Raw genomic sequence first — 22322 nt, 5'->3', positions numbered from 1 at the left:
TCTGATTCATGGCACGTATTTTAATAAATCAGACTTTTGCATCTTCAGTTTCTCATCAATTCCAAGTCATGAAAATATTAAAAGCAACATTTACAGCTGCAGCGTGCACTAAATATTTTCTTACTTTTCTTATTTCTGTTTTTTTCTAACCACAGTTTATCTCATGCATTGATGTGTGTATTGAGCATGCAAGATCACCAGCTTGACCACAAACAGTTTTAGGACATTCAGTCTGTTGCATGCCTGAATAAAAACACTTGTGGTTTGTGTTCTCGCCTAGCTTTTCACAGCAACTGCAACATCACTGCACCAGGAGCGTCAGTAAAGACCAAGAAGAAGAAGAAGAAACACAGCACTGAGCCTGAAAGCTGATGTACTGTAGGCTGCAAGCAGAATCCTTTATGACCCAGGGATAATTTAATATAAAAAATGTATATCAATATAATAAATGAATCATATTATTAATCATATTATTCACTTTATAAATAATTTTTAACTACATTCAAAAAATAGAAACCTGTTTACCTTTAGTATGTTTACTTTAATTAACTTTGATATATTTTTACTACTGTAAACTGGTGTATAAAATCAGGCCGCTTCAAGGCAGACTTTGCACCCTTAACAGAAGTTCAGAAGCTCAAATCACATCAAATCATCAAACGTAATGACAAACGAGAGATGTTTTTCTGAATTTAATACAATCTTTTTTTGTTTTAATATAAATGAACAAGGCTAGATCGGTTAGGAAAATTCTAGCAAATGTACAAGCTAATTGTCATTACAGACCTTGTGACAGTAATTTAGCTTATTGAAAGCTGTATATTAGTGATGAAAACAGCTATTTAGATTCATACAAACAGAAATAATGTATTTATAAACTTGCACCTTTCTGCTGTGGACGCCATCTTGTGGTCAGACGCGGGAACTCATTCGGCAGGTGAACTTTTGTGCTTTCTAGCCGTTGAGTGAACACAAAGTCCCTTAAAAAGCCTTCACATACATCCAAAATAACGAAAACATTAATAAAACTTAATAATATTAAATCTGAAAACAAGAGCAAATGAAAAGTACATAAATATGACTGAACCATGTAGCCTACCAGATGATGATACAAACGGCCATGTGATCTGAAATCGTGCGTAGACCATAGACTGTAAAATATAGGCATAGACATAGAAATTGTGAACGATTTAATTTACTTTCTATTATTTACAATAATAAACTTTTTTTAACTTATATTCCTAATATCTACGTGAGCAGTTAGCACTGTACGTGTAATTAAACAGCATGCACTTACATTGCTTGGGCCACTAATAGAAAATATATGAGTTAATTTTATTATTTTAATTTAATTAATTCCTAAATAGCTGTACATTTTACAAAGTCAAACCTTGTCAAACCAATCTTGCTCATTTAGCATTATTATTACAGTTTCTACATTATTATTACATGACCATTTATGTGAAGCTGCTTTGACACAATCTACATTGTAAAAGCGCTATACAAATAAAGCTGAATTGAATTGAATTGAAGTTTCGTGAATTATAAATTAATTGATTTAAACTTCATTATTATTATTATTATTATTATTATTTTAACTATGTTTATTATTATTATTAATTATTTATTATTTATATGTTGAGATGAGATGAATCGTTTACTCACGTGATTCAGATTGGCGATTCAAATTGTGGTTGCTATAGCAACGCGTGGTATGATTTGACTCCATATATAAACACCGAGACTCGCCGCTATCTGTTGATTGAGGAGAGGCGAATTTCTGAGACATTTGCTGAGGATTACTGTGCTGATACTGCGATTCTTCAAGGAGACCAGAGAATTTCTGACAGAAGACTTTTATTTTACAAGGAGATCGACGCTCAGAGCTGAAATTATTCCTTTTGACACGTTTTGTTGCTCTTTTGTTGTGTTTATTTTGATTTTGATCTTGTTTTTATTGACATTTTTATTGATATTTGATCTTTGTTCTTGTTTTCAGGTTTGCTGGAGTTTGGAGGAGTTTGTCAGATGGGTGAAAACCGCAGTGAGTGTTTTAGTTTTTATTTGTTTATGATCAATCATGATATGATGTTGTGTAATGTTTGGGGAAATGTGATGTAAATAAACTGGTACAAATGAACCCATTTCAACACAACTGTTCCCCGATATAAGTGATCAGATGTCTTTTATTCTCTGTAGATGCAGCTACTAAAGTTAATTGTTGATTAATTCTTATAATCTTATAATAAACGTGATATGTTGTTGTTGTTGTTGTCGTTGTCTCAGGCCGCTCCAGATCCAGGAGTTCTGCTTTCATCCAGGCAGCTGTTCAGGACGTCAGGACACATGATGGTGATGGTGAAACCCAGACCGTGAGCCAAGAGCTTGATGGATTTCTCGCACCTCTGCCTTCCCTGTTGGCCAAATCTGTGTCCACAGATCAGGGTAACAGGAAGAGGAAGCGGCAGAGCGGCAGCCAGCAAACACCAGAAGATGAACGTCCGTCCACCTCATCTAGAAGAGCTCTCAAACGCTCTCGCAGAGGTCAGAATGGCTTTTTGAAGAAGTGATGATGATGTTTCAGTAATGCTCTTTTACAGTTTTCTCTACTGCTGCATGTTTTCTTTGAACACACATTTCTACTGCTCCTCTGTGTTGCAGACGCGTATGCAAAGGGCCCACTGCTGGGAGACGGTGGATTTGGCTCTGTGTTTGCTGGGATGCGCAGGTCTGATGGACTGCCAGTAAGTCGTTTTCTCCGCTCTTCATTCAAACAGCCTTTAGAAATCCTGATCTCAGTAAATGTGATGTGTGAGGATCAGGCAGGTGTGATTTATTATGCTTTATCTGTCTACAGGTCGCCATCAAGTATGTGTCTAAAGAGCGGACACAGAGGAGACTGAGAGTTGTGAGTTCAGTGTGAACCTGTTGTTGTGTTTGATGTTTCATTGGGTTCTGAATCCAATCGTTTGTCCTGCAGGAAGGTCAGGGTCGGCTGCCGCTGGAGGTGGCACTGATGACCCGCGTCAATTCAGCTCCTGCCTGCCCCAACGTCCTGCAGCTGCTAGACTGGTTTGACCGTCCCAGACGCTACATCCTGATCCTGGAGCGTCCGGATCCCTGCCAAGACCTCCAGAGCTTCTGTGAGGAGAACGGCTGTCTGGATGAGGGTCTGGCCAAGAAAGTGCTGGTGCAGCTGATCGCGGCTCTGAAACACTGCGAGAGCCGCGGAGTCCTGCACCGGGACGTCAAGCCAGAGAACCTGCTGATCTCCACAGAGTCCCAGGACATCAAGCTGCTGGACTTCGGCTGTGGAGATCTGCTCAAGCGCTCGGCCTACAAATACTTCGCAGGTGGGTTTGTGTTGCAGAAGGAAACACTCTGTGGATGTTTGTGAGCTTTTGATGATCCACCAAAGGGAATTTGTGTGTGCTGGAGTGTTTTGAACGGGTGTTTGTGTCTCCTTGTGTCTCTCAGGAACGATTCAATACGCTCCACCTGAGTGGTTCTGCAGACAGCGCTACCATGCGGGTCCAGCTACGGTGTGGTCAGTGGGAGTGACCCTCTTCAACATCCTGTGCAACCGTTTCCCCTTCGGAGGCTCACTGAGGGTCACGTCCAGGAGCAAACTGACCTTCCCCATAACTCTGTCAACAGGTAAGAGACTCACTGAGAGATCAGCAGAAGTGTGTTGCTCTGTGTTTCTGAACACGGTGTTGTGTGTATCAGAGTGCCGTCAGCTGATTGGCTGGTGTCTCAGTCCAGCGGCGGCTGATCGGCCCAGTTTGGACGATATTGAGCGCCATCCCTGGTTACAGTGAACAGGTGGCCAGTGACTTGACACTTATCTGAGTGACGCACTCATGGCTTTGATTGTGTTGTTAGGGTCAGTCTGGATTAATGATCTTAATGATTTGTGTAGGGTGAGCAGGAGTCACACAGGAAGTGCAGAGAACTGCTTCCTGATCACCTGCAGAATGAGGAGTGGGCACCTCACTAACTAATGGCCGACTCACCCAGGGCCGGGGCCCCTTTACCTGCACTAAGCCACCGCTTCAGATGACTTTAATGTTAATAGGGATTTTAATAATAAACGTATTATTTAGACAAATAATCCAGGTGTAGTGTCTTCCTAGAGTGACTGGAGAGAGCTCAAATAAAGGGAGAGTTCACACAGAAATCCAGATTTACTCACTGTTTACTCAAACTCAAGCGGTTTCAAATCTTTAAGAGTTTCTTGTTTTCTGTTTTGCACAAAATAAAATGTTTTGAAGAAGCTGAAAACCTGTAACCGTTGACTTTCATAGTAGCAAAAACAAACAAGTCAATGGGTACAGCTTTTCAGCTTTCTTCAAAATATCTTCTTTTGTATTGAACAGAATAAAGAAACTCAAACAGGTTTGGAGCAAGTGAAAGGGAGTTAATGATACAGAATTGTTATTTTGGGGTGAACTATCCATTTAAGTCCTCTTAATGGAGGTTTTCATAATGGTTTTAAAATGAAGATTGCAGCTCTACTGACTGAGGCTAAAGGTGTGATGAAATATTGTTTTGGTTGTTATTCCATTAAATGATCTTATAGATCTATAATATATAAGTTTTGGTGGAGTTGTTGTGGTAATTTGCCCACAGTAGCAGTAAAACCTCTGAAATGGTGTACACATCTGATGATCTAAGACCTAGTTTTTTGTTTTTTTAATATTAGGAATGTTCAGAGCTCTGTTAGATGTACATTTGCATTCTACATTTCTGTTGTTGTAGCAGGGAGATGTTTGTTTTGTGGCATGAAAAGAGTTTAAGAACTTCAGTTTTAGCTGGGAGTACTACTGCATATGCACTCATGTGATTGGCTTAAATTATATTAAACTGAGAGACCCAGAAACAACACTGAGTCCTTTCTGAGACTGCAAGTCAAATATTCTGAAAAAAACATTTAACCTTTCTTAAATGTATTTACATTTTTAATCATTAAAAACTTACAATATTAGAATCAATGAAAATAGGATGCAGATGCCAGAACATTGTCATTAACACTCTTTTGAATCATATTTCTACTAAAGAACAATGACTTTAGTTTACTCTACTTTACATTCTGCTGGTTCTGACATTAGAATAAATACTGAAGTCTGAACTCTGAGCTCTTTCATTCCTCTGCCTTTGTTGCTGTGTGGAAGGCATGTCTAATGAAGCATAACACACTTCATCACCAGCCTGAAACAGAATATATTTAATTAAAATAAGAAACAAATAAATAAACAAATAAATATATTATATTATATTGATGTAATTTATGTTGCTGCTAAACTATTGCGAATAATATATATTAAAATTATTCTCAAAATGTGCTCATACTGTACCTCAACATGTCTGTTCTCAGCCCCAGAACCTACAGAAACTTAACAAAAGATAAGAATAATTTACATTTTATAATTTGAGATATACATTTTTTACGAATAGCTGATGACCTGTAGTTTTCTTCTGACAGAGGCAGTAGACGCAGATGGAGAAGAGGAGAACACACACCGAACACACACCGAACAGCAGATTCCAGCAGAAAACACACTCTGATGCAGGTGATGTGGAGGTGCTGTTAAACCGTTCAGCACAAGGAGACTCTTGCTCTAAAATGAACAACAGGCCATTATTAAAGTGAATATATATTTAGTTATTATATTCATTTTATTTTATCTTTACTGATTACACACAATAATGAAAAATATGAGTTTAACACGGATGAATTTGCTAAAAGTGGTTGGAAAATCAGAAGTTAAAGATTCTAATATTAAATACACTATAAATCATCGTTTTACAAAATATAATGAATTTGCTGTTAATTTAATTTAAAGTATTATTAGAAACTAAGATACACTTTAAAAACTAATTATAAACACTTATTTTACTAATATACTTTATTAAATATACATTATTTCTGTATTTGAAGTCGGACTATGGCTGCAGGATTGTGTTGCTTAATTATTTGCAGGACTTTGCATTAATTATCGATAAAATTCATTCAAATAATATTAAAATAATAAAACTTTAGGTAAACATGTAAACTTATCATTAAAGCACAGCTATATTATGAAGAGATAAACTATAATTGACACTAATATTAGCTGTAATCCATAATCATCAAAATGAACTGAAATAAACACTTGAAATAAATTATTCTGAGTGTAATGAATGATTAAATAATTCCCCAGCACGGTTTAATTGAGAAAATATCTTTTGCAACACATTTTTAAACATAATATGTTAAATAAATAATCTCTAATAACTCATGACACAATATTTTAATAGTTATTTTACAAGACACTAGTATTCAGCTTAAAGTGCAGTTTAAAGGCTTAACTGGGTTAATTAGGTTAACTAAAGTTAGTTTAATTTAGGCAAATCATAGGACAACAGTGTTTGGTTCTGTAGCCAAAAAATAAAAAATAAATAAAAATCTTACAGGGCTAATAATAATGTGCTTAATTTTTTGTTTGTTTTTATCAAAAACTGTTTTCACTTCAGCCAAACTGAAAAATAAACTTCACTGATCTGATAAGATCTCTTAGATCATTGTCACAAAGCACAGATTTTCCATTAGGCTTTCTTTAGTCTTGTGTATTGATTAATGTGCGCGAGGGCAACTATTGGTTTAATGAGGGAGTTTTCTGAGAGATGAAGAGCTGTAAAGTGAGTGTTCAATTACAAAAAGAAATGATTATACAAACTCAGTGTTTCCTTTTATTAACATTGACAAAACCGTATTACTTTAAAAGAAATATGATTATCAAAGCATGTCTTAGAGCGAATAAGCCCAACAGGTTTTTTATGTAATCGCCTTTTATCTTAATTTATATATAAAATAAATGTTTAATTAGTAATCACTACTGATGGGTTAGATTTTCAATATTCAATATTGTTCAGTAATTATTCAGCAGTAATTAAACATCTCTGTAGCATTTCCTCCTGCAGATGTGGTTCAGTCAGTTCAGCACTGCAGGGAGCTGTCCATTGTGCTGAATTTACTCCACACTAAACTCTCTTCTCACATTAAATTCATTATAAGTGTCTGATCAGTGAACAGGATACTGTCATTTCTCAACAACTAAAGAAGGTCTAATGTAGAAATTAAAAGATAATAGGAAATACAGCAGATGGATTTGCTTTATGAAAGGAAATTTTGTTGAATGATTATTACAATTTGGTTTAAATGTTGAATGTTGCACTCGTACATGTTGCATTGCTCTGCTCTTCTTTAAATAAATCAAACCTCAGTTGTGTGCTGTTTACACTGTCTCTGATTCATGGCACGTATTTTAATAAATCAGACTTTTGCATCTTCAGTTTCTCATCAATTCCAAGTCATGAAAATATTAAAAGCAACATTTACAGCTGCAGCGTGCACTAAATATTTTCTTACTTTTCTTATTTCTGTTTTTTTCTAACCACAGTTTATCTCATGCATTGATGTGTGTATTGAGCATGCAAGATCACCAGCTTGACCACAAACAGTTTTAGGACATTCAGTCTGTTGCATGCCTGAATAAAAACACTTGTGGTTTGTGTTCTCGCCTAGCTTTTCACAGCAACTGCAACATCACTGCACCAGGAGCGTCAGTAAAGACCAAGAAGAAGAAGAAGAAACACAGCACTGAGCCTGAAAGCTGATGTACTGTAGGCTGCAAGCAGAATCCTTTATGACCCAGGGATAATTTAATATAAAAAATGTATATCAATATAATAAATGAATCATATTATTAATCATATTATTCACTTTATAAATAATTTTTAACTACATTCAAAAAATAGAAACCTGTTTACCTTTAATATGTTTACTTTAATTAACTTTGATATATTTTTACTACTGTAAACTGGTGTATAAAATCAGGCCGCTTCAAGGCAGACTTTGCACCCTTAACAGAAGTTCAGAAGCTCAAATCACATCAAATCATCAAACGTAATGACAAACGAGAGATGTTTTTCTGAATTTAATACAATCTTTTTTTGTTTTAATATAAATGAACAAGGCTAGATCGGTTAGGAAAATTCTAGCAAATGTACAAGCTAATTGTCATTACAGACCTTGTGACAGTAATTTAGCTTATTGAAAGCTGTATATTAGTGATGAAAACAGCTATTTAGATTCATACAAACAGAAATAATGTATTTATAAACTTGCACCTTTCTGCTGTGGACGCCATCTTGTGGTCAGACGCGGGAACTCATTCGGCAGGTGAACTTTTGGGCTTTCTAGCCGTTGAGTGAACACAAAGTCCCTTAAAAAGCCTTCACATACATCCAAAATAACGAAAACATTAATAAAACTTAATAATATTAAATCTGAAAACAAGAGCAAATGAAAAGTACATAAATATGACTGAACCATGTAGCCTACCAGATGATGATACAAACGGCCATGTGATCTGATATCGTGCGTAGACCATAGACTGTAAAATATAGGCATAGACATAGAAATTGTGAACGATTTAATTTACTTTCTATTATTTACAATAATAAACTTTTTTTAACTTATATTCCTAATATCTACGTGAGCAGTTAGCACTGTACGTGTAATTAAACAGCATGCACTTACATTGCTTGGGCCACTAATAGAAAATATATGAGTTAATTTTATTATTTTAATTTAATTAATTCCTAAATAGCTGTACATTTTACAAAGTCAAACCTTGTCAAACCAATCTTGCTCATTTAGCATTATTATTACAGTTTCTACATTATTATTACATGACCATTTATGTGAAGCTGCTTTGACACAATCTACATTGTAAAAGCGCTATACAAATAAAGCTGAATTGAATTGAATTGAAGTTTCGTGAATTATAAATTAATTGATTTAAACTTCATTATTATTATTATTATTATTATTATTTTAACTATGTTTATTATTATTATTAATTATTTATTATTTATATGTTGAGATGAGATGAATCGTTTACTCACGTGATTCAGATTGGCGATTCAAATTGTGGTTGCTATAGCAACGCGTGGTATGATTTGACTCCATATATAAACACCGAGACTCGCCGCTATCTGTTGATTGAGGAGAGGCGAATTTCTGAGACATTTGCTGAGGATTACTGTGCTGATACTGCGATTCTTCAAGGAGACCAGAGAATTTCTGACAGAAGACTTTTATTTTACAAGGAGATCGACGCTCAGAGCTGAAATTATTCCTTTTGACACGTTTTGTTGCTCTTTTGTTGTGTTTATTTTGATTTTGATCTTGTTTTTATTGACATTTTTATTGATATTTGATCTTTGTTCTTGTTTTCAGGTTTGCTGGAGTTTGGAGGAGTTTGTCAGATGGGTGAAAACCGCAGTGAGTGTTTTAGTTTTTATTTGTTTATGATCAATCATGATATGATGTTGTGTAATGTTTGGGGAAATGTGATGTAAATAAACTGGTACAAATGAACCCATTTCAACACAACTGTTCCCCGATATAAGTGATCAGATGTCTTTTATTCTCTGTAGATGCAGCTACTAAAGTTAATTGTTGATTAATTCTTATAATCTTATAATAAACGTGATATGTTGTTGTTGTTGTTGTCGTTGTCTCAGGCCGCTCCAGATCCAGGAGTTCTGCTTTCATCCAGGCAGCTGTTCAGGACGTCAGGACACATGATGGTGATGGTGAAACCCAGACCGTGAGCCAAGAGCTTGATGGATTTCTCGCACCTCTGCCTTCCCTGTTGGCCAAATCTGTGTCCACAGATCAGGGTAACAGGAAGAGGAAGCGGCAGAGCGGCAGCCAGCAAACACCAGAAGATGAACGTCCGTCCACCTCATCTAGAAGAGCTCTCAAACGCTCTCGCAGAGGTCAGAATGGCTTTTTGAAGAAGTGATGATGATGTTTCAGTAATGCTCTTTTACAGTTTTCTCTACTGCTGCATGTTTTCTTTGAACACACATTTCTACTGCTCCTCTGTGTTGCAGACGCGTATGCAAAGGGCCCACTGCTGGGAGACGGTGGATTTGGCTCTGTGTTTGCTGGGATGCGCAGGTCTGATGGACTGCCAGTAAGTCGTTTTCTCCGCTCTTCATTCAAACAGCCTTTAGAAATCCTGATCTCAGTAAATGTGATGTGTGAGGATCAGGCAGGTGTGATTTATTATGCTTTATCTGTCTACAGGTCGCCATCAAGTATGTGTCTAAAGAGCGGACACAGAGGAGACTGAGAGTTGTGAGTTCAGTGTGAACCTGTTGTTGTGTTTGATGTTTCATTGGGTTCTGAATCCAATCGTTTGTCCTGCAGGAAGGTCAGGGTCGGCTGCCGCTGGAGGTGGCACTGATGACCCGCGTCAATTCAGCTCCTGCCTGCCCCAACGTCCTGCAGCTGCTAGACTGGTTTGACCGTCCCAGACGCTACATCCTGATCCTGGAGCGTCCGGATCCCTGCCAAGACCTCCAGAGCTTCTGTGAGGAGAACGGCTGTCTGGATGAGGGTCTGGCCAAGAAAGTGCTGGTGCAGCTGATCGCGGCTCTGAAACACTGCGAGAGCCGCGGAGTCCTGCACCGGGACGTCAAGCCAGAGAACCTGCTGATCTCCACAGAGTCCCAGGACATCAAGCTGCTGGACTTCGGCTGTGGAGATCTGCTCAAGCGCTCGGCCTACAAATACTTCGCAGGTGGGTTTGTGTTGCAGAAGGAAACACTCTGTGGATGTTTGTGAGCTTTTGATGATCCACCAAAGGGAATTTGTGTGTGCTGGAGTGTTTTGAACGGGTGTTTGTGTCTCCTTGTGTCTCTCAGGAACGATTCAATACGCTCCACCTGAGTGGTTCTGCAGACAGCGCTACCATGCGGGTCCAGCTACGGTGTGGTCAGTGGGAGTGACCCTCTTCAACATCCTGTGCAACCGTTTCCCCTTCGGAGGCTCACTGAGGGTCACGTCCAGGAGCAAACTGACCTTCCCCATAACTCTGTCAACAGGTAAGAGACTCACTGAGAGATCAGCAGAAGTGTGTTGCTCTGTGTTTCTGAACACGGTGTTGTGTGTATCAGAGTGCCGTCAGCTGATTGGCTGGTGTCTCAGTCCAGCGGCGGCTGATCGGCCCAGTTTGGACGATATTGAGCGCCATCCCTGGTTACAGTGAACAGGTGGCCAGTGACTTGACACTTATCTGAGTGACGCACTCATGGCTTTGATTGTGTTGTTAGGGTCAGTCTGGATTAATGATCTTAATGATTTGTGTAGGGTGAGCAGGAGTCACACAGGAAGTGCAGAGAACTGCTTCCTGATCACCTGCAGAATGAGGAGTGGGCACCTCACTAACTAATGGCCGACTCACCCAGGGCCGGGGCCCCTTTACCTGCACTAAGCCACCGCTTCAGATGACTTTAATGTTAATAGGGATTTTAATAATAAACGTATTATTTAGACAAATAATCCAGGTGTAGTGTCTTCCTAGAGTGACTGGAGAGAGCTCAAATAAAGGGAGAGTTCACACAGAAATCCAGATTTACTCACTGTTTACTCAAACTCAAGCGGTTTCAAATCTTTAAGAGTTTCTTGTTTTCTGTTTTGCACAAAATAAAATGTTTTGAAGAAGCTGAAAACCTGTAACCGTTGACTTTCATAGTAGCAAAAACAAACAAGTCAATGGGTACAGCTTTTCAGCTTTCTTCAAAATATCTTCTTTTGTATTGAACAGAATAAAGAAACTCAAACAGGTTTGGAGCAAGTGAAAGGGAGTTAATGATACAGAATTGTTATTTTGGGGTGAACTATCCATTTAAGTCCTCTTAATGGAGGTTTTCATAATGGTTTTAAAATGAAGATTGCAGCTCTACTGACTGAGGCTAAAGGTGTGATGAAATATTGTTTTGGTTGTTATTCCATTAAATGATCTTATAGATCTATAATATATAAGTTTTGGTGGAGTTGTTGTGGTAATTTGCCCACAGTAGCAGTAAAACCTCTGAAATGGTGTACACATCTGATGATCTAAGACCTAGTTTTTTGTTTTTTTAATATTAGGAATGTTCAGAGCTCTGTTAGATGTACATTTGCATTCTACATTTCTGTTGTTGTAGCAGGGAGATGTTTGTTTTGTGGCATGAAAAGAGTTTAAGAACTTCAGTTTTAGCTGGGAGTACTACTGCATATGCACTCATGTGATTGGCTTAAATTATATTAAACTGAGAGACCCAGAAACAACACTGAGTCCTTTCTGAGACTGCAAGTCAAATATTCTGAAAAAAACATTTAACCTTTCTTAAATGTATTTACATTTTTAATCATTAAAAACTTACAATATTAGAATCAATGAAAATAGGATGCAGATGCCAGAACATTGTCATTAACACTCTTTTGAATCATATTTCTACTAAAGAACAATGACTTTAGTTTACTCTACTTTACATTCTGCTGGTTCTGACATTAGAATAAATACTGAAGTCTGAACTCTGAGCTCTTTCATTCCTCTGCCTTTGTTGCTGTGTGGAAGGCATGTCTAATGAAGCATAACACACTTCATCACCAGCCTGAAACAGAATATATTTAATTAAAATAAGAAACAAATAAATAAACAAATAAATATATTATATTATATTGATGTAATTTATGTTGCTGCTAAACTATTGCGAATAATATATATTAAAATTATTCTCAAAATGTGCTCATACTGTACCTCAACATGTCTGTTCTCAGCCCCAGAACCTACAGAAACTTAACAAAAGATAAGAATAATTTACATTTTATAATTTGAGATATACATTTTTTACGAATAGCTGATGACCTGTAGTTTTCTTCTGACAGAGGCAGTAGACGCAGATGGAGAAGAGGAGAACACACACCGAACACACACCGAACAGCAGATTCCAGCAGAAAACACACTCTGATGCAGGTGATGTGGAGGTGCTGTTAAACCGTTCAGCACAAGGAGACTCTTGCTCTAAAATGAACAACAGGCCATTATTAAAGTGAATATATATTTAGTTATTATATTCATTTTATTTTATCTTTACTGATTACACACAATAATGAAAAATATGAGTTTAACACGGATGAATTTGCTAAAAGTGGTTGGAAAATCAGAAGTTAAAGATTCTAATATTAAATACACTATAAATCATCGTTTTACAAAATATAATGAATTTGCTGTTAATTTAATTTAAAGTATTATTAGAAACTAAGATACACTTTAAAAACTAATTATAAACACTTATTTTACTAATATACTTTATTAAATATACATTATTTCTGTATTTGAAGTCGGACTATGGCTGCAGGATTGTGTTGCTTAATTATTTGCAGGACTTTGCATTAATTATCGATAAAATTCATTCAAATAATATTAAAATAATAAAACTTTAGGTAAACATGTAAACTTATCATTAAAGCACAGCTATATTATGAAGAGATAAACTATAATTGACACTAATATTAGCTGTAATCCATAATCATCAAAATGAACTGAAATAAACACTTGAAATAAATTATTCTGAGTGTAATGAATGATTAAATAATTCCCCAGCACGGTTTAATTGAGAAAATATCTTTTGCAACACATTTTTAAACATAATATGTTAAATAAATAATCTCTAATAACTCATGACACAATATTTTAATAGTTATTTTACAAGACACTAGTATTCAGCTTAAAGTGCAGTTTAAAGGCTTAACTGGGTTAATTAGGTTAACTAAAGTTAGTTTAATTTAGGCAAATCATAGGACAACAGTGTTTGGTTCTGTAGCCAAAAAATAAAAAATAAATAAAAATCTTACAGGGCTAATAATAATGTGCTTAATTTTTTGTTTGTTTTTATCAAAAACTGTTTTCACTTCAGCCAAACTGAAAAATAAACTTCACTGATCTGATAAGATCTCTTAGATCATTGTCACAAAGCACAGATTTTCCATTAGGCTTTCTTTAGTCTTGTGTATTGATTAATGTGCGCGAGGGCAACTATTGGTTTAATGAGGGAGTTTTCTGAGAGATGAAGAGCTGTAAAGTGAGTGTTCAATTACAAAAAGAAATGATTATACAAACTCGGTGTTTCCTTTTATTAACATTGACAAAACCGTATTACTTTAAAAGAAATATGATTATCAAAGCATGTCTTAGAGCGAATAAGCCCAACAGGTTTTTTATGTAATCGCCTTTTATCTTAATTTATATATAAAATAAATGTTTAATTAGTAATCACTACTGATGGGTTAGATTTTCAATATTCAATATTGTTCAGTAATTATTCAGCAGTAATTAAACATCTCTGTAGCATTTCCTCCTGCAGATGTGGTTCAGTCAGTTCAGCACTGCAGGGAGCTGTCCATTGTGCTGAATTTACTCCACACTAAACTCTCTTCTCACATTAAATTCATTATAAGTGTCTGATCAGTGAACAGGATACTGTCATTTCTCAACAACTAAAGAAGGTCTAATGTAGAAATTAAAAGATAATAGGAAATACAGCAGATGGATTTGCTTTATGAAAGGAAATTTTGTTGAATGATTATTACAATTTGGTTTAAATGTTGAATGTTGCACTCGTACATGTTGCATTGCTCTGCTCTTCTTTAAATAAATCAGACCTCAGTTGTGTGCTGTTTACACTGTCTCTGATTCATGGCACGTATTTTAATAAATCAGACTTTTGCATCTTCAGTTTCTCATCAATTCCAAGTCATGAAAATATTAAAAGCAACATTTACAGCTGCAGCGTGCACTAAATATTTTCTTACTTTTCTTATTTCTGTTTTTTTCTAACCACAGTTTATCTCATGCATTGATGTGTGTATTGAGCATGCAAGATCACCAGCTTGACCACAAACAGTTTTAGGACATTCAGTCTGTTGCATGCCTGAATAAAAACACTTGTGGTTTGTGTTCTCGCCTAGCTTTTCACAGCAACTGCAACATCACTGCACCAGGAGCGTCAGTAAAGACCAAGAAGAAGAAGAAGAAACACAGCACTGAGCCTGAAAGCTGATGTACTGTAGGCTGCAAGCAGAATCCTTTATGACCCAGGGATAATTTAATATAAAAAATGTATATCAATATAATAAATGAATCATATTATTAATCATATTATTCACTTTATAAATAATTTTTAACTACATTCAAAAAATAGAAACCTGTTTACCTTTAATATGTTTACTTTAATTAACTTTGATATATTTTTACTACTGTAAACTGGTGTATAAAATCAGGCCGCTTCAAGGCAGACTTTGCACCCTTAACAGAAGTTCAGAAGCTCAAATCACATCAAATCATCAAACGTAATGACAAACGAGAGATGTTTTTCTGAATTTAATACAATCTTTTTTTGTTTTAATATAAATGAACAAGGCTAGATCGGTTAGGAAAATTCTAGCAAATGTACAAGCTAATTGTCATTACAGACCTTGTGACAGTAATTTAGCTTATTGAAAGCTGTATATTAGTGATGAAAACAGCTATTTAGATTCATACAAACAGAAATAATGTATTTATAAACTTGCACCTTTCTGCTGTGGACGCCATCTTGTGGTCAGACGCGGGAACTCATTCGGCAGGTGAACTTTTGGGCTTTCTAGCCGTTGAGTGAACACAAAGTCCCTTAAAAAGCCTTCACATACATCCAAAATAACGAAAACATTAATAAAACTTAATAATATTAAATCTGAAAACAAGAGCAAATGAAAAGTACATAAATATGACTGAACCATGTAGCCTACCAGATGATGATACAAACGGCCATGTGATCTGAAATCGTGCGTAGACCATAGACTGTAAAATATAGGCATAGACATAGAAATTGTGAACGATTTAATTTACTTTCTATTATTTACAATAATAAACTTTTTTTAACTTATATTCCTAATATCTACGTGAGCAGTTAGCACTGTACGTGTAATTAAACAGCATGCACTTACATTGCTTGGGCCACTAATAGAAAATATATGAGTTAATTTTATTATTTTAATTTAATTAATTCCTAAATAGCTGTACATTTTACAAAGTCAAACCTTGTCAAACCAATCTTGCTCATTTAGCATTATTATTACAGTTTCTACATTATTATTACATGACCATTTATGTGAAGCTGCTTTGACACAATCTACATTGTAAAAGCGCTATACAAATAAAGCTGAATTGAATTGAATTGAAGTTTCGTGAATTATAAATTAATTGATTTAAACTTCATTATTATTATTATTATTATTATTTTAACTATGTTTATTATTATTATTATTAATTATTTATTATTTATATGTTGAGATGAGATGAATCGTTTACTCACGTGATTCAGATTGGCGATTCAAATTGTGGTTGCTATAGCAACGCGTGGTATGATTTGACTCCATATATAAACACCGAGACTCGTCGCTATCTGTTGATTGAGGAGAGGCGAATTTCTGAGACATTTGCTGAGGATTACTGTGCTGATACTGCGATTCTTCAAGGAGACCAGAGAATTTCTGACAGAAGACTTTTATTTTACAAGGAGATCGACGCTCAGAGCTGAAATTATTCCTTTTGACACGTTTTGTTGCTCTTTTGTTGTGTTTATTTTGATTTTGATCTTGTTTTTATTGACATTTTTATTGATATTTGATCTTTGTTCTTGTTTTCAGGTTTGCTGGAGTTTGGAGGAGTTTGTCAGATGGGTGAAAACCGCAGTGAGTGTTTTAGTTTTTATTTGTTTATGATCAATCATGATATGATGTTGTGTAATGTTTGGGGAAATGTGATGTAAATAAACTGGTACAAATGAACCCATTTCAACACAACTGTTCCCCGATATAAGTGATCAGATGTCTTTTATTCTCTGTAGATGCAGCTACTAAAGTTAATTGTTGATTAATTCTTATAATCTTATAATAAACGTGATATGTTGTTGTTGTTGTTGTCGTTGTCTCAGGCCGCTCCAGATCCAGGAGTTCTGCTTTCATCCAGGCAGCTGTTCAGGACGTCAGGACACATGATGGTGATGGTGAAACCCAGACCGTGAGCCAAGAGCTTGATGGATTTCTCGCACCTCTGCCTTCCCTGTTGGCCAAATCTGTGTCCACAGATCAGGGTAACAGGAAGAGGAAGCGGCAGAGCGGCAGCCAGCAAACACCAGAAGATGAACGTCCGTCCACCTCATCTAGAAGAGCTCTCAAACGCTCTCGCAGAGGTCAGAATGGCTTTTTGAAGAAGTGATGATGATGTTTCAGTAATGCTCTTTTACAGTTTTCTCTACTGCTGCATGTTTTCTTTGAACACACATTTCTACTGCTCCTCTGTGTTGCAGACGCGTATGCAAAGGGCCCACTGCTGGGAGACGGTGGATTTGGCTCTGTGTTTGCTGGGATGCGCAGGTCTGATGGACTGCCAGTAAGTCGTTTTCTCCGCTCTTCATTCAAACAGCCTTTAGAAATCCTGATCTCAGTAAATGTGATGTGTGAGGATCAGGCAGGTGTGATTTATTATGCTTTATCTGTCTACAGGTCGCCATCAAGTATGTGTCTAAAGAGCGGACACAGAGGAGACTGAGAGTTGTGAGTTCAGTGTGAACCTGTTGTTGTGTTTGATGTTTCATTGGGTTCTGAATCCAATCGTTTGTCCTGCAGGAAGGTCAGGGTCGGCTGCCGCTGGAGGTGGCACTGATGACCCGCGTCAATTCAGCTCCTGCCTGCCCCAACGTCCTGCAGCTGCTAGACTGGTTTGACCGTCCCAGACGCTACATCCTGATCCTGGAGCGTCCGGATCCCTGCCAAGACCTCCAGAGCTTCTGTGAGGAGAACGGCTGTCTGGATGAGGGTCTGGCCAAGAAAGTGCTGGTGCAGCTGATCGCGGCTCTGAAACACTGCGAGAGCCGCGGAGTCCTGCACCGGGACGTCAAGCCAGAGAACCTGCTGATCTCCACAGAGTCCCAGGACATCAAGCTGCTGGACTTCGGCTGTGGAGATCTGCTCAAGCGCTCGGCCTACAAATACTTCGCAGGTGGGTTTGTGTTGCAGAAGGAAACACTCTGTGGATGTTTGTGAGCTTTTGATGATCCACCAAAGGGAATTTGTGTGTGCTGGAGTGTTTTGAACGGGTGTTTGTGTCTCCTTGTGTCTCTCAGGAACGATTCAATACGCTCCACCTGAGTGGTTCTGCAGACAGCGCTACCATGCGGGTCCAGCTACGGTGTGGTCAGTGGGAGTGACCCTCTTCAACATCCTGTGCAACCGTTTCCCCTTCGGAGGCTCACTGAGGGTCACGTCCAGGAGCAAACTGACCTTCCCCATAACTCTGTCAACAGGTAAGAGACTCACTGAGAGATCAGCAGAAGTGTGTTGCTCTGTGTTTCTGAACACGGTGTTGTGTGTATCAGAGTGCCGTCAGCTGATTGGCTGGTGTCTCAGTCCAGCGGCGGCTGATCGGCCCAGTTTGGACGATATTGAGCGCCATCCCTGGTTACAGTGAACAGGTGGCCAGTGACTTGACACTTATCTGAGTGACGCACTCATGGCTTTGATTGTGTTGTTAGGGTCAGTCTGGATTAATGATCTTAATGATTTGTGTAGGGTGAGCAGGAGTCACACAGGAAGTGCAGAGAACTGCTTCCTGATCACCTGCAGAATGAGGAGTGGGCACCTCACTAACTAATGGCCGACTCACCCAGGGCCGGGGCCCCTTTACCTGCACTAAGCCACCGCTTCAGATGACTTTAATGTTAATAGGGATTTTAATAATAAACGTATTATTTAGACAAATAATCCAGGTGTAGTGTCTTCCTAGAGTGACTGGAGAGAGCTCAAATAAAGGGAGAGTTCACACAGAAATCCAGATTTACTCACTGTTTACTCAAACTCAAGCGGTTTCAAATCTTTAAGAGTTTCTTGTTTTCTGTTTTGCACAAAATAAAATGTTTTGAAGAAGCTGAAAACCTGTAACCGTTGACTTTCATAGTAGCAAAAACAAACAAGTCAATGGGTACAGCTTTTCAGCTTTCTTCAAAATATCTTCTTTTGTATTGAACAGAATAAAGAAACTCAAACAGGTTTGGAGCAAGTGAAAGGGAGTTAATGATACAGAATTGTTATTTTGGGGTGAACTATCCATTTAAGTCCTCTTAATGGAGGTTTTCATAATGGTTTTAAAATGAAGATTGCAGCTCTACTGACTGAGGCTAAAGGTGTGATGAAATATTGTTTTGGTTGTTATTCCATTAAATGATCTTATAGATCTATAATATATAAGTTTTGGTGGAGTTGTTGTGGTAATTTGCCCACAGTAGCAGTAAAACCTCTGAAATGGTGTACACATCTGATGATCTAAGACCTAGTTTTTTGTTTTTTTAATATTAGGAATGTTCAGAGCTCTGTTAGATGTACATTTGCATTCTACATTTCTGTTGTTGTAGCAGGGAGATGTTTGTTTTGTGGCATGAAAAGAGTTTAAGAACTTCAGTTTTAGCTGGGAGTACTACTGCATATGCACTCATGTGATTGGCTTAAATTATATTAAACTGAGAGACCCAGAAACAACACTGAGTCCTTTCTGAGACTGCAAGTCAAATATTCTGAAAAAAACATTTAACCTTTCTTAAATGTATTTACATTTTTAATCATTAAAAACTTACAATATTAGAATCAATGAAAATAGGATGCAGATGCCAGAACATTGTCATTAACACTCTTTTGAATCATATTTCTACTAAAGAACAATGACTTTAGTTTACTCTACTTTACATTCTGCTGGTTCTGACATTAGAATAAATACTGAAGTCTGAACTCTGAGCTCTTTCATTCCTCTGCCTTTGTTGCTGTGTGGAAGGCATGTCTAATGAAGCATAACACACTTCATCACCAGCCTGAAACAGAATATATTTAATTAAAATAATAAACAAATAAATAAACAAATAAATATATTACATTATATTGATGTAATTTATGTTGCTGCTAAACTATTGCGAATAATATATATTAAAATTATTCTCAAAATGTGCTCATACCTCAACATGTCTGTTCTCAGCCCCAGAACCTACAGAAACTTAACAAAAGATAAGAATAATTTACATTTTATAATTTGAGATATACATTTTTTACGAATAGCTGATGACCTGTAGTTTTCTTCTGACAGAGGCAGTAGACGCAGATGGAGAAGAGGAGAACACACACCGAACACACACCGAACAGCAGATTCCAGCAGAAAACACACTCTGATGCAGGTGATGTGGAGGTGCTGTTAAACCGTTCAGCACAAGGAGACTCTTGCTCTAAAATGAACAACAGGCCATTATTAAAGTGAATATATATTTAGTTATTATATTCATTTTATTTTATCTTTACTGATTACACACAATAATGAAAAATATGAGTTTAACACGGATGAATTTGCTAAAAGAGGTTGGAAAATCAGAAGTTAAAGATTCTAATATTAAATACACTATAAATCATCGTTTTACAAAATATAATGAATTTGCTGTTAATTTAATTTAAAGTATTATTAGAAACTAAGATACACTTTAAAAACTAATTATAAACACTTATTTTACTAATATACTTTATTAAATATACATTATTTCTGTATTTGAAGTCGGACTATGGCTGCAGGATTGTGTTGCTTAATTATTTGCAGGACTTTCCATTAATTATCGATAAAATTCATTCAAATAATATTAAAATAATAAAACTTTAGGTAAACATGTAAACTTATCATTAAAGCACAGCTATATTATGAAGAGATAAACTATAATTGACGCTAATATTAGCTGTAATCCATAATCATCAAAATGAACTGAAATAAACACTTGAAATAAATTATTCTGAGTGTAATGAATGATTAAATAATTCCCCAGCACGGTTTAATTGAGAAAATATCTTTTGCAACACATTTTTAAACATAATATGTTAAATAAATAATCTCTAATAACTCATGACACAATATTTTAATAGTTATTTTACAAGACACTAGTATTCAGCTTAAAGTGCAGTTTAAAGGCTTAACTGGGTTAATTAGGTTAACTAAAGTTAGTTTAATTTAGGCAAATCATAGGACAACAGTGTTTGGTTCTGTAGCCAAAAAAAAAAAAAAAAAAAAATCTTACAGGGCTAATAATATTGTGCTTAATTTTTTGTTTGTTTTTATCAAAAACTGTTTTCACTTCAGCCAAACTGAAAAATAAACTTCACTGATCTGATAAGATCTCTTATATCATTGTCACAAAGCACAGATTTTCCATTAGGCTTTCTTTAGTCTTGTGTATTGATTAATGTGCGCGAGGGCAACTATTGGTTTAATGAGGGAGTTTTCTGAGAGATGAAGAGCTGTAAAGTGAGTGTTCAATTACAAAAAGAAATGATTATACAAACTCAGTGTTTCCTTTTATTAACATTGACAAAACCGTATTACTTTAAAAGAAATATGATTATCAAAGCATGTCTTAGAGCGAATAAGCCCAACAGGTTTTTTATGTAATCGCCTTTTATCTTAATTTATATATAAAATAAATGTTTAATTAGTAATCACTACTGATGGGTTAGATTTTCAATATTCAATATTGTTCAGTAATTATTCAGCAGTAATTAAACATCTCTGTAGCATTTCCTCCTGCAGATGTGGTTCAGTCAGTTCAGCACTGCAGGGAGCTGTCCATTGTGCTGAATTTACTCCACACTAAACTCTCTTCTCACATTAAATTCATTATAAGTGTCTGATCAGTGAACAGGATACTGTCATTTCTCAACAACTAAAGAAGGTCTAATGTAGAAATTAAAAGATAATAGGAAATACAGCAGATGGATTTGCTTTATGAAAGGAAATTTTGTTGAATGATTATTACAATTTGGTTTAAATGTTGAATGTTGCACTCGTACATGTTGCATTGCTCTGCTCTTCTTTAAATAAATCAAACCTCAGTTGTGTGCTGTTTACACTGTCTCTGATTCATGGCACGTATTTTAATAAATCAGACTTTTGCATCTTCAGTTTCTCATCAATTCCAAGTCATGAAAATATTAAAAGCAACATTTACAGCTGCAGCGTGCACTAAATATTTTCTTACTTTTCTTATTTCTGTTTTTTTCTAACCACAGTTTATCTCATGCATTGATGTGTGTATTGAGCATGCAAGATCACCAGCTTGACCACAAACAGTTTTAGGACATTCAGTCTGTTGCATGCCTGAATAAAAACACTTGTGGTTTGTGTTCTCGCCTAGCTTTTCACAGCAACTGCAACATCACTGCACCAGGAGCGTCAGTAAAGACCAAGAAGAAGAAGAAGAAACACAGCACTGAGCCTGAAAGCTGATGTACTGTAGGCTGCAAGCAGAATCCTTTATGACCCAGGGATAATTTAATATAAAAAATGTATATCAATATAATAAATGAATCATATTATTAATCA

The 22322-nt window shown here is 36.3% G+C and overlaps 4 protein-coding genes and 1 long non-coding RNA gene across 17 annotated transcripts in view; 4 read left to right on the top strand and 1 right to left on the bottom strand.

The window, feature by feature from the left end:
• rufy3 (RUN and FYVE domain containing 3) overlaps positions 1–22322 on the bottom strand; it is an 881807-nt gene that overhangs the window by 416646 nt on the left and 442839 nt on the right. The gene's annotated exons all lie outside the window — the stretch shown is intronic.
• Positions 1–22322, top strand: part of LOC148679708 (uncharacterized) — an 890299-nt gene that overhangs the window by 819803 nt on the left and 48174 nt on the right. The gene's annotated exons all lie outside the window — the stretch shown is intronic.
• LOC147844119 (serine/threonine-protein kinase pim-3-like) lies at positions 134–7660 on the top strand. Of its 4 annotated transcripts, none has more exons than XM_087254001.1 (8): positions 134–431; positions 2000–2044; positions 2287–2544; positions 2662–2744; positions 2858–2908; positions 2981–3353; positions 3478–3657; positions 5486–7280. In XM_087254001.1, the coding sequence occupies exons 2-8, from the start codon at positions 2029–2031 to the stop codon at positions 5566–5568; spliced, it is 1044 nt and encodes a 347-aa protein (XP_087110127.1). In that variant the 5' UTR covers positions 134–431; positions 2000–2028; the 3' UTR covers positions 5569–7280. The 4 variants fall into 4 exon arrangements, with proteins under 4 accessions (XP_087110127.1, XP_087110126.1, XP_087110129.1 ...); XM_087254003.1 differs by lacking the exon at positions 134–431 and adding an exon at positions 7568–7660 and having other exon boundaries at positions 1603–2044; positions 5486–5573; XM_087253997.1 differs by lacking the exons at positions 134–431; positions 5486–7280 and adding exons at positions 3730–3825; positions 3923–4877 and having other exon boundaries at positions 1603–2044.
• LOC147844118 (serine/threonine-protein kinase pim-3-like) lies at positions 7568–13984 on the top strand. 5 transcript variants are annotated; one of them, XM_087253983.1, is made up of 9 exons: positions 7910–8224; positions 9287–9331; positions 9574–9831; positions 9949–10031; positions 10145–10195; positions 10268–10640; positions 10765–10944; positions 11017–11112; positions 11210–11399. In XM_087253983.1, the coding sequence occupies exons 2-8, from the start codon at positions 9316–9318 to the stop codon at positions 11106–11108; spliced, it is 1053 nt and encodes a 350-aa protein (XP_087110109.1). In that variant the 5' UTR covers positions 7910–8224; positions 9287–9315; the 3' UTR covers positions 11109–11112; positions 11210–11399. The 5 variants fall into 5 exon arrangements, with proteins under 5 accessions (XP_087110112.1, XP_087110109.1, XP_087110111.1 ...); XM_087253986.1 differs by lacking the exons at positions 7910–8224; positions 11017–11112; positions 11210–11399 and adding exons at positions 7568–7660; positions 12773–13984; XM_087253985.1 differs by lacking the exons at positions 11017–11112; positions 11210–11399 and adding an exon at positions 12773–13984 and having other exon boundaries at positions 8049–8224.
• Positions 12773–22322, top strand: LOC147844117 (serine/threonine-protein kinase pim-3-like). Of its 6 annotated transcripts, XM_087254029.2 has the most exons (10): positions 12773–12936; positions 14855–14947; positions 16574–16618; positions 16861–17118; positions 17236–17318; positions 17432–17482; positions 17555–17927; positions 18052–18231; positions 18304–18399; positions 18497–18682. In XM_087254029.2, exons 3-9 carry the CDS (start codon positions 16603–16605, stop codon positions 18393–18395), a joined length of 1053 nt encoding a protein of 350 aa, XP_087110155.1. In that variant the 5' UTR covers positions 12773–12936; positions 14855–14947; positions 16574–16602; the 3' UTR covers positions 18396–18399; positions 18497–18682. The 6 variants fall into 6 exon arrangements, 4 of the variants coding, with proteins under 4 accessions (XP_087110155.1, XP_087110157.1, XP_087110156.1 ...); XM_087254031.1 differs by lacking the exons at positions 14855–14947; positions 18304–18399; positions 18497–18682 and adding an exon at positions 20055–20995 and having other exon boundaries at positions 12819–12936; XR_015491575.1 differs by lacking the exons at positions 12773–12936; positions 14855–14947; positions 18304–18399; positions 18497–18682 and adding exons at positions 20055–20218; positions 22010–22322 and having other exon boundaries at positions 16278–16618.

This window comes from Danio rerio, chromosome 5 (genome assembly GCF_052040795.2).
Source record: "Danio rerio strain M-AB ecotype USA chromosome 5, GRCz13ab, whole genome shotgun sequence".
Classification (NCBI taxonomy): Eukaryota; Metazoa; Chordata; class Actinopteri; order Cypriniformes; family Danionidae; genus Danio; species Danio rerio.
This window is presented reverse-complemented; position numbering and strand designations above follow the sequence as displayed.

Coding starts and splice junctions, on each gene's coding strand:
- LOC147844119 (XM_087253997.1), top strand. Junction 2,545..2,661: donor TCTCAAACGCTCTCGCAGAG/GTCAGAATGGCT, acceptor TCTGTGTTGCAG/ACGCGTATGCAAAGGGCCCA. Junction 3,354..3,477: donor GGCCTACAAATACTTCGCAG/GTGGGTTTGTGT, acceptor TGTGTCTCTCAG/GAACGATTCAATACGCTCCA.
- LOC147844118 (XM_087253982.1), top strand. Junction 10,032..10,144: donor GCAGGTCTGATGGACTGCCA/GTAAGTCGTTTT, acceptor ATCTGTCTACAG/GTCGCCATCAAGTATGTGTC. Junction 10,196..10,267: donor CACAGAGGAGACTGAGAGTT/GTGAGTTCAGTG, acceptor TTTGTCCTGCAG/GAAGGTCAGGGTCGGCTGCC.
- LOC147844117 (XM_087254029.2), top strand. Junction 17,119..17,235: donor TCTCAAACGCTCTCGCAGAG/GTCAGAATGGCT, acceptor TCTGTGTTGCAG/ACGCGTATGCAAAGGGCCCA. Junction 17,483..17,554: donor CACAGAGGAGACTGAGAGTT/GTGAGTTCAGTG, acceptor TTTGTCCTGCAG/GAAGGTCAGGGTCGGCTGCC.